The sequence below is a fragment of the Rhinopithecus bieti genome, unplaced genomic scaffold (genome assembly GCF_001698545.2).
Source record: "Rhinopithecus bieti isolate Rb0 unplaced genomic scaffold, ASM169854v2 scaffold_38691, whole genome shotgun sequence".
In the NCBI taxonomy this organism is placed as follows: domain Eukaryota; kingdom Metazoa; phylum Chordata; class Mammalia; order Primates; family Cercopithecidae; genus Rhinopithecus; species Rhinopithecus bieti.
In genome coordinates this window covers 1,605,791-1,616,314 of record NW_016816690.1, presented here as the reverse complement: position 1 = coordinate 1,616,314, position 10,524 = coordinate 1,605,791, and the positions used below count along the sequence as shown (strand labels likewise).

The following is a 10,524-nucleotide window of genomic DNA, read 5'->3' as shown; positions in this document are numbered from 1 at the left end:
GAGTGCAGTGGCCGGATCTCAGCTCACTGCAAGCTCCGCCTCCCGGGTTTACGCCATTCTCCTGCCTCAGCCTCCCGAGTAGCTGGGACTACAGGGGCCCGCCACCTCGCCCGGCTAGTTTTTTTTGTATTTTTAGTAGAGACGGGGTTTCACTGTGTTCGCCAGGATGGTCTCGATCTCCTGACCTCGTGATCCGCCCGTCTCGGCCTCCCAAAGTGCTGGGATTACAGGCTTGAGCCACCGCGCCCGGCCAAAATTACTATACTCTTAAGTCTAGAACAGAGGTTGGCCAGCTTTATCTGTAAATAGCCACCTAGTAAGTATCTTAGCCTTTGCAGGCCATGTGGTCTCTGTTACAATTATTCAACTCTGCCATTGTAGCACGAAAGCAAGATGTAAATAAATGAGCCTGGATGTATTCTAATAAAACTTTATTTATAGGTGCTGAAATTTGACCTTCGTGTAATTTTCATGTATCACTCAACATTATTCTTCTTTGGATTAAAAAACATCAACAATTTAAAAATTTTAAAACCGTCTTGGATCATGGACCAGACAAAAACAGGCAGAAGGCCAAACTTGGTCCCTGAGTGGTGGCTTGCTGGCCCTGGGTCTGGAAGATACCTCAAACTGGTTAACTTGTGCATTTCTGTCTCCAAATAAGTTCATGCCTAAATCATCCCAGGTCAAAAGACTGCTACTATGCATTTAAAGTCAGGGAAATTTCACAGCCCTTCTTAAAAGACCATTCCGATGTCTTATTGCCCCAGTTATGAAAAATGAAAAGTTATGTGAGTATGCTTTGAAAACCTCTGGAGTGCTAAAGTAGTCTTACTGTTGTTGTTATTATTCTAAGTCCTTTCTTATGGCTAGCCTAATGTGCTCAGGCACACTAATTTATTTGGTTCTTTACTTAGCAGGGACAGAGCAGATACTTCCTATTCTCAGAATGGTATCTGAATACAGCTCTACTACCTTTGGGCTAAAAGCCATTCTAATTCCTTTAGCTTTTACTGATTCTTATTTTCTAAATGATTCATCATCTGTGTGGTTCTTACTTTTCCCCAGGTTCTTCTAGAAGAACCAGCACAATACCATAATACTACTGATAGATATGAGCATACTTAATGCTATTTGATGATGATTAAAAACAAACAAACAAAAAAAACAAAAAACCTTTAGGAGTTGGCAGTTCAGGTGGTTGTCCAGTGCTTTTCATTCTGTTCAGCTGCTTCCTGTGACAGCGGCATAATAAACGTGGGTGGGTTTGGGATATTTGCATATATTCTGGGAACAGACAATGACACATGTGTCAGATCACAAGGTCTGAATCTTTTGTGATGTGTGCAGCCAGTATGCTGATTCCAACAGCAAAATCCAGCTCCCTGGCCCATCTCTTTTTTGCCCGGCCTTCTCCCTTTGAGTCCTACTGTCTAGCTCCTGACCCGGGCTGCCCCTGCTTAGCTGACAATATCAGATAAGATCACAGCCGTAGGCAGTACAGCTGCTGGCAGAACCTGGTGGCCCCCTCTGCAGCTGCTGTTTCTTGTGTCTGCGAAGTGTCTGGCTTGTCAGCCACATCCCCTCCCTGGAGCAGTCTTTGTTAACCAATTCCACCTCGGCCCACTGAGCGGAAGATGAAACGCTGAGAGCTCCTCCAAAACCAACAAAGACAGCAGCCATTACCAAGTCCCCATTCGAGTCCCTTCCCCAAGGTGACTCAGAGCTGACTTGCTTGGCATTTTTAACCCAGAGAGGGGAGAGCGGGAGCTTGGGATGGAAGATGGCAGGTACAGTGAGAGCTGTTTCCCCACCTAATTCCTCCCCACTCCATCCTGCACCCTGTCCTGCTACAGTAACTGGTGGAAATCCCTGATCACCAACTCCCTACATCATATCTGACGCATTAGTCGGGCCATAGAGGAGTCAACAAGGCCCTTGGGAGGAGTCTTCAATTACCTCTTCCTAGTGCTGGATCAAGCTAGAGTCGGGAGGAAGGAATAGTTCATACCAAATGCTCTTCACTCAGCTGATGGGCATTCTGGGAGCTGGGAGCTGCACTCTTTTCTAGGGTTCCCTGGCAACTCATGTGATGGCTTTCAGTCATTCTTTGTAGTTAGTCCTGACCATTCATTTCCCAGTCATTTTTTATCCTGCGGATGCCCTTGTCTCTTCTCAATCTTCTCCTTTCCAAACTTGTAGCCCAGGTCTAAGCAGAAAAAAGAAGACGGGGAAGTCACGAACATAGGGGTGAGAAATTGATGCAGAATGAGCAGTCTATTTGTTGGGATCTAGAAAAAGCCATTAAGAAAATAAGCACTTAAATGATTTTCAATCTGCCCATGGAAGCCATCTATCTTCATACTGGGGGGAAAAGGCCCATTCTCCAATCTCGGTTTTGATTGACTGGTTTCCAATTCTCTAAGCGTTTCCCATAGGAGCCTCTCACCTATCTCCCATAATGACAGGCCTTTGCATTTCCAGGCAGTGTTTTACATTTATTTCTGATTTGCTCATAATGGTCAAAAATCTCTCTCCAATCCAAGGCATTTCTCCAGCAGCGCACGGTTTCCCTCAGGCCAAATAGCTTAGCTGTGATCCACGGAAAATGAGAATTTCCCAAACACATCTTCGGACTAGGGGAGGGTCCAGCATCACACATTCAGATGGAAAGTTTCCCACTGTTAGATCAATATCTGGGCTAAGAAATAAATGCCACAGGGCCAGAGAGCTGGAGCAAAATGATTACAATCGGCACAATTACATTCACCGGCAGAATCAGCTCACTGATTACTCCCAGGGATGGGGAGCTCCCGCTTCATCCACCACAGGACGGCTTGGGAATTACAACATCACTCAGCATTTCATATTTCGACAGATTTGCCCGTTGTCTTGGCATGAGTTCATTTTTCCCATACAGTACATTCCTGTAAAAGGAGTCATTTCAAGGAAAGAAGGAAGGAAGGAAGAAGGAAAGGAGGAAGAAACAATGGAAAAAGGGAAAGGAAATCTCAGAGTATATGAGCAGCCAAAGCTGCTATATTGCAGGCAGAGGTTAGAATATGCTGCTCTGGAATTTTCAGGTCAGGGATTTCACATTACATCTGCTTAGGTGTGGTTTAAGCCAGGTCTCTCCCAGAATCCCTCCCAGCCAGCACCCCATTGGGTAAAAAGGGCTCAAGGAAATACACCTGAGTGACTTCATACTTATTTGTTGACTAAGGAGTTTACTAGGGCCGGGCACAGTGGCTCATGCTTATAATCCTAGCACTTTGGGAGATCAAGACAGGAGGATCACTTGAGGCCGGGAGTTTGATACAGGCCTGGACAACATACCATGTGACTCTTGTGTCTACAAAACACAAAAAATTAGCCAAGTGTGGTGGCTCATGCCTGTAGTCCCAGATATTTGGGAGGCCAAGGCAGGAGGATTGCTTGAGGCCAGGAGTTTGAGATAGGCCTCTGCAACACAGCGAGACCCCTATTTCTACACACTCGGAGAATTAGCCAAGTGTGGTGGCATGTGCCTGTAGTCCTGGATACTTGGAGGGCTGAGGTAGGAGGAGCTCGCTCGTGGCTGCAGTGAGCTGTGAATGTGCCACTGCACTCTCCAGCCTGGGTGATAGAGACTCCATCTCCATTAAAAAAAAAAAAAAAAAAAAAAGTTTTGTCAGGTGCGGTGGCCCCTGCCTGCAATCTCAGCACTTTGTGAGGCTGAGGCAGGCAGATCATCAGATCAGGAATTCGAGACCAGCCTGGCCAACAAGGTGAAACCCTGTCTCTACTAAAAAAATCCAAAAATGAGCCGGGTGTGGTGGTGCGCGCCTGTAATCCCAGGTACTCTGGAGGGTGAGGCAGGAGAATTGCTTAAACCCGGGGCAGAGGTTGCAGTGAGCTGAGATTGCACCACTGCACTCCATCCTGGGTGACAGAGCAAGACTCAGTCTTGGGAGAAAAAAAAAAGTTTACTAGGCAAGTGTTCATTACCTCTGAACCAATCTGAAGTCCTTTTGGGGGCCACAGAAAAAAGACAGTCTGCTAAGAGCAGGGATTTCCACTGCATCTCTCCTCTGTTGAGCTTTTTTTTTTTTTTTTTTTTTTTTTGGAGACAGAGTCTCGCTCTATCGCCCGGACTGGAGTGCAGTGGCCAGATCTCAGCTCACTGCAAGCTCCGCCTCCCGGGTTTACGCCATTCTCCTGCCTCAGCCTCCCGAGTAGCTGGGACTACAGGCGCCCGCCACCTCGCCCGGCTAGTTTTTTTTTTTGTATTTTTAGTAGAGACGGGGTTTCACCGTGTTAGCCAGGATGGTCTCGATCTCCTGACCTCGTGATCCGCCCGTCTCGGCCTCCCAAAGTGCTGGGATTACAGGCTTGAGCCACCGCGCCCGGCCTCTGTTGAGAGCTTTGAAGAGGCAGAGCTCTCGTTGCTATCTCGCTGGTGGTGGATGCTGGGTAGGCGGGGGCCATGGCAAATGGATTGGGCATGCTGCGCGGCTCTGTGTACTGACACCCGCCCCAGGGCCCACGGTGTCCCTACCCCCTCCCAATCTTCTCTTTAATCCCCCCAACCAGATAATGTGGGATTTGGAAGCATGTAATATCCATGAGACTCCATTATAGGCTATTATGAGCTTTATACGCACTACCTGAGGTATGTACCAGGCCGCTGCTGGGCAGTGCAGTAGCTGCAATGGAGAAGGACCACACACACGGTCCCAAAGGCCAGAGTGACTCTTCCATTGTTTCTATCCGTTTCCCCCAAAACGGAGCTCTGGTCTCTTGTGACAGAGAGGCAGGAAGCATGAAAGAGAAACAGCTTTCACTCCCTTAGGGAGTAAAAGCATAGAGGGAGGTACAGGGAGAAGCAAAATCACAGTCACCAAATGTATTGCTGGAGCCCTAGGAGACCATCTACCAGTGTTTCTGCATGAGAACGCCATTGGAATTTGGGGTGGAATCTTCTCGAGCATTGCAGGTGTAGCATCCCTGGCCCCTGCCCACTAAATGTGAGAGGCAGCCCCAGGCATTGTACCAACTACAAAAATGGGTCATGCCATTTTCAGTTGTCCCTGGGTGGGTGGGTAAGCGGGGGGTACCACCCTGGTGAGGAACCATCAGTAGTTCAACAGGCACATTATAGAGGAGGAATCTAGGCCCAGAGAGGTGAGTGACCTGATCAAGGTCACGGCCAAGGTGAAGCCAGGACTAGAGACAGAGCCAGGTCTCTCAGTTTAGGACCCTTTCCACAAAACAGGCAGCCTCTAAGGAACTGAGAGACAGAGACACACAGGAAGGGACAAACATATATGACAAGAAAGAGAAGGAGGAAAGCGGGGAGGGCAGGAGAGCATACAGAACAGAGAGATCAAAATAGTGAATGGGGTCAGGGGACAGGAGGAAGGGGAAGAAATATCATCAAACTGAATGAACTTCCACCACTTCCAAGCCATGGGACATGAAGGAGGACTTAGGATCTCTGCCCTCAAGGGCAGGATCGTTCCTGAGAAGGGGCATAGAGGACAAGAAAACCAGTGACAGCCAAGGGCCGACTTGGGAATGGGCTGGAAATCAGCATGAGAATACTGGGATTCTACTGACTGAATCTAGATGACTTCACCCCTTCTCTGAACATGAGGCCATGACTCCTCCCAGTGCCTACACCTGGACCTGAGATCCCTCCTGAAGGAGAGCAAATGGTCCAGGGCTTTGCTTTGTTTTGCTTTGTTTTGAGATAGGGGCTTGCTCTCTCATCCAGGCTGGAGTGCAATGGTGCGATCATGGCTCACTGCAGCCCTGACCTCCCTGGCTAAAGTGATCCTCTCACCTCAGCCTCCCAAATAGCTGGGATCACAGGTATGTGACACCACGCTTGGCTACTTTTAAAAACATTTTTTACTTTTTGCAGAGACAGAGTCTCGTGATATTGCCCAGGCTGCTAGTGAACTAATTAGTGGCCTCAAGTGATCCTCCTGCCTCAGCCTCCTGAAGTGCGGGGATTTACAGGCGCAAGTCACCACATCAGGCCAGGATTTTGAAACATACCTTCACCTAGGTGACTTATTTTTTAACAGGCAGACTGGATTACTGCTGCTGGGAATGAAGGAGAATCAGGAATTAAAGACAATCCAGGCCAATCTGTCTAGGCAGAGGGTGGAACACCAGTGTCTTTCATCTGAGGAACTAAAGCAACGTTTCCCAAATATTCGGTTGACCAGGGGAGAAGTGGGGCTCTTGGACAATTCCGGAGGAGTTCTCTATGCATACAAGGCCCTCAGAGCCCTGCAGGTAATGTCGTACAGCACTGGGGCAATGTAGGTGCGCCCTGCTCTGGGCGTCCTGGGTCCCAACCAGCCAGCCCAAGACCCCCCTCTGGATGAGGTCTTTGCCCTGCTGGCTTAGTCTTGACTTGTTGGGCAGGGCAGTGATATATATGCGGCTGGCCTTGTCAATACAGGACAGGTCTAGATTCTGCACTCTTTTCTGCCCTAGGCGAAAGGCTTTCTGTCTACCAGGGTGAACCACATACAGAACTAATTCACCTTTTCCTGCTCCTGCCCTTTCAGGATGCAGTTCGACAGCTAGGAGGCATAGTGCATGATGGAGAGAAGGTGGTGGAGATAAACCCAGGGCTACTGGTCAAGGTGAAAACCACCTCCAGGAGCTACCAAGCTAAGAGCTTGGTCATCACGGCAGGTCCTTGGACCAACCAGCTCCTCCGTCCCCTGGGCATAGAGCTGCCTCTCCAGGTAAGAGGAGCTGGAAGCCTGAGAGTTGGTGCTCAAGAGAAGCCTTGGAACCTGATGGAGTCAAATTTGCATCCTGGATCTGCCTCTTGCTAGTGGACAACTTTGGGCAAATTCGTTCACCTCACTGAGCCTCAATTTTATCACTTGTAATGTTGGGGGATGACAGCTACCTCATAGGACTATTGGAGAATTAAATTATTAGGCTGGTGCAAAAGTAATTGCAGTTTTACCATTCAAAGTCACGGCAAAAACCACAATTACTTTTGCACCAACCTAATATATGTTGTATATAAAGCCTTTAAGAGGCCGGAGGTGGTGGCTGACACTTGTAGTCCCAACACTCTGGGAGACCGAAGCAGGAGAATTTCTTGAGCCCAGGAGTTCAAGACCAGCCTGGGCAATACGGTGAGAACCTGTCTCTACAAAAACAAAAAAACTTAGCCAGGTGTAGTGGCATGTGCTTGTAGTCCCAGCTACTTGGGAGACTGAGGCAGGAAGATGGCCTGAGCCTGGGAGGTTGAGGCTGCAGTGAGTCGTGATTCTACCACTGTACTCCAGTTTGGGTGACAGAGCAAGACCCTGTCTCAAAAAAAAATAAAATAAAATAAAATAAAAAATAAAGCCTTTAGGACATAACCTGGCTTGTAGTAAGCACTCAATAAACCTGAGGTCTTATTAACTCCCAGAAAGAGACAGAAATAGGGCAGGGGGCTGGGTGTAGTTATGGGAGAAAACTAAGAATGGGAGAAGAGACAGAGGCTCAGAGATCTTTGTGCATTGTAACACATGTAACAGGTAAACAACGTGAGAAGTGGGAGAGACAAACATGGATGAGTTCAACTGGGTGTCCAGGCTTGTGTTAAAGGGCCACAGGGGCCCAGAGAAACTGCTCTCATTGCTGTACAGTTCCATGGCTTTTCTTTTTCTCCTACTTCCTCTCCCTGCCTCAAGACCCTGCGGATCAACGTGTGTTACTGGCGAGAGAGGGTTCCTGGGAGCTATGGTGTGTCCCAGGCCTTTCCGTGCTTCCTGTGGCTGGGCTTGTATCCCCACCACCTCTACGGACTGCCTGCAGGAGAGTACCCAGGGCTGATGAAGGTGAGTGGAAAGACTGAGAAAAGGCAGGTAGATGCCAGTGCAGAGGGGGAAGCAGCTCTAACTTTCCCCTCCATAGACGCCCTTGGGTCTCAGGGGCAGCAGCAGGAGCCTGCTTCACTCTTGGCGATTTGCAAGGAAAGACCCTCAGTTGTCCTGAGGTCCAGCAAAAGGAGCCCTTCCTTTGCAAACATAGGGTGGTTGCAGGGACCAAGAGCTAAGCAGCCTCAGGTGACAGCCCGCAGCACTTGCCAGGAGTGGGGAAGGATGGAATGATGGATGGGGCCGTCCTGTGTACACGCCTGCCCTTTGGCTGTGGCTGTGCACGGAAGGCCAGCCCTCACCACTCCTGCCGCTCTGATTGGGAGCCAGGTCAGCTATCACCACGGCAACCATGCAGACCCTGAGGAGCGGGACTGCCCCACAGCACGCGCAGACATCCGAGACGTCCAGATCGTGAGCAGCTTTGTCAGAGATCACTTGCCTGACCTGAAGCCCGAGCCTGCTGTCATGGAGAGCTGCATGTACACGGTAAGGGGTCTGGGCAGCCTTGCTGGGCCCCCTCACCATTCCACAGAAGGGAAGAAGGAGACAGACCTTGCAATGGCCAGGCCCGATTGTTTGACCCCTGCCATAGTGTTTGACTTTAAACAAACGAGCTCATTTCTGTGGGTAGGTTCACCTCTACCAGAGAGGGGCCTGTTAGAAATTATTCCTATTCTTCTTCATTAGGAAACTAGGCTATGCCTGGCAGTTGGTCCTTCACTCTGATTCCCAGAAGAGCTCTAAAAGATTTTTTGGCAAGCTCCTCCAGTTGAGCAGGCCTTAGGGACAAAGAGAAGAGACAGATGTCACCAGGGCCTGAGGCATCTTGGCTAAAGTTAGTTTACAAAGATTAACTGAACACCTACTGTGTTCATAGCTCTGTGCAAGAGGAAAGGCAGATGGACAAATGAGAAAGACTGGCACGCCCAGAAGGGCACGGGCATGCAGAAAGCATCCCTACGCCTCATGCCATCCTTTCTGGAAAGAAATCCAGCCCAGCCCCTTCCAGTTAGAGCCTGCAGTTCTTCCTCTTCCCTCGAGCCTCAAAGAACACAAGGTGTGATTGTTTCTTTCTAGAATACCCCTGATGAGCACTTCATTCTCGATCGCCACCCAAAGTATAACAACATTGTCATTGGTGCTGGATTCTCTGGTGAGCCTGAGCTGGGGGGAATGGGGTGCCTTAAAGCTGACCTAACTCAGTGCCAGGAGAAATGGTATTTTCCACACTCTTAGCTGCCCAGATAGGTGCTGAAGCCTGGACATTGTAGGTATAAGGAGGCTGGGCAGTCAGAAAAGGGGTATTCATGGTGGGAGGCCACTTCTGGCTTTGGGATGTGACCAGGAGGATAGTCAGCCCTGTCTGGGTAAGTAGGGGATGTCCAGAGAGCTCAGCCTCTCTGTCTGTGAAGTTGCCTGAGAGTCTGTTCTTCCCTTCCTAGGGCATGGGTTCAAGCTGGCCCCTGTGGTGGGGAAGATCCTGTATGAATTAAGCATGAAATTAACACCATCTTATGACTTGGCACCTTTTCAAATCAGCCGTTTCCCAAGCTTGGGCAAAGCCCACCTTTGACCTCTGGCCAGAAGCCTCCCTTCTGTGCACAGGAGCCGATTTCACAGATGGAGAAGATGTCTCAGATGAAGGGAGTATCCCTGAGATGTCATCCTTTTTCTTCTGCCTCGCTTGAATCCCGCATAAACACAAGATGATGGAGTCTACCTTCTTTCCTTGGCCAGCTCCCCTTTGCTTCTGCCTCGCTTGAATCCCCCGTAAACACCAAGCAATTGAGTCCACCTTCTTTCCTTGGTCACCTCCCCATTCACAACTACTTTCTTGCTCCCAGAAGGCTGATCAGATATTCTACAATCACGGAGTAGCAAGGACCTTTGAGATGGATATATCAGGAAGAAGAGGGCACAAGAACTGGCTCTAGAGACCAAAGCAGTTGTTAAAAATTCTCTTTGCTGGGGGCGAGGTGTGGTGGCTCACACCTGTAATCCCAGCACTTTGGGGGGCCAAGACAGGCGGATCACCTGAGGCCAGGAGTTCAAGACCAGCTTGGCCAACATGGTGAAACCCTGCCTCTACTAAAAATACCAAATTAGCCAGGTGTGGTGGCGCATGCCTGTAATCCCAGCTCGTTTAAACAAATGACCTCATTTCTGTGGGTAGGTTCACTTCTACCAGAGGTGTCTTGGGAGACTGAGGCAGGAGAATCACTTGAACCCGGGAGGTGGAGATTGCAGTGAGCCAAGATTGTGCCATTGCACTCCAGCCTGGGCAACAAGAGTGAGACTCTGTATCAAAAAAATAAAAATAGGCCGGGCGCGGTGGCTCAAGCCTGTAATCCCAGCACTTTGGGAGGCCGAGGCGGGCGGATCACGAGGTCAGGAGATCGAGACCATCCTGGCTAACACGGTGAAACCCCGTCTCTACTAAAAAAATACAAAAAACTAGCCGGGCGAGGTGGCGGGCGCCTGTAGTCCCAGCTACTCGGGAGGCTGAGGCAGGAGAATGGCGTAAACCCGGGAGGCGGAGTTTGCAGTGAGCTGAGATCTGGCCACTGCACTCCAGCCTGGGTGACAGAGCGAGACTCCTTCCAAAAAAAAAAAATAAATAAATAAATAAAATAAAAAA

The 10,524-nt window shown here is 49.4% G+C and overlaps 1 protein-coding gene across 2 annotated transcripts in view; it reads left to right on the top strand.

Moving 5' to 3' along the window:
* PIPOX (pipecolic acid and sarcosine oxidase) overlaps positions 1-10,161 on the top strand; it is a 14,926-nt gene extending 4,765 nt beyond the window's left edge. Inside the window, exons 3-8 of one of the 2 annotated variants that reach the window (XM_017855072.1) lie at positions 6,072-6,285; positions 6,564-6,746; positions 7,698-7,844; positions 8,214-8,372; positions 8,964-9,039; positions 9,329-10,161. In XM_017855072.1, the coding sequence (XP_017710561.1) occupies positions 6,072-6,285; positions 6,564-6,746; positions 7,698-7,844; positions 8,214-8,372; positions 8,964-9,039; positions 9,329-9,459 (910 nt within the window). In that variant the 3' untranslated portion in view covers positions 9,460-10,161. The remainder of the gene's footprint in view (positions 1-6,071; positions 6,286-6,563; positions 6,747-7,697; positions 7,845-8,213; positions 8,373-8,963; positions 9,040-9,328) is intronic. The other variant, XM_017855071.1, reaches the window with a different exon arrangement.
* The last annotated feature ends 363 nt before the right edge of the window (positions 10,162-10,524 follow it).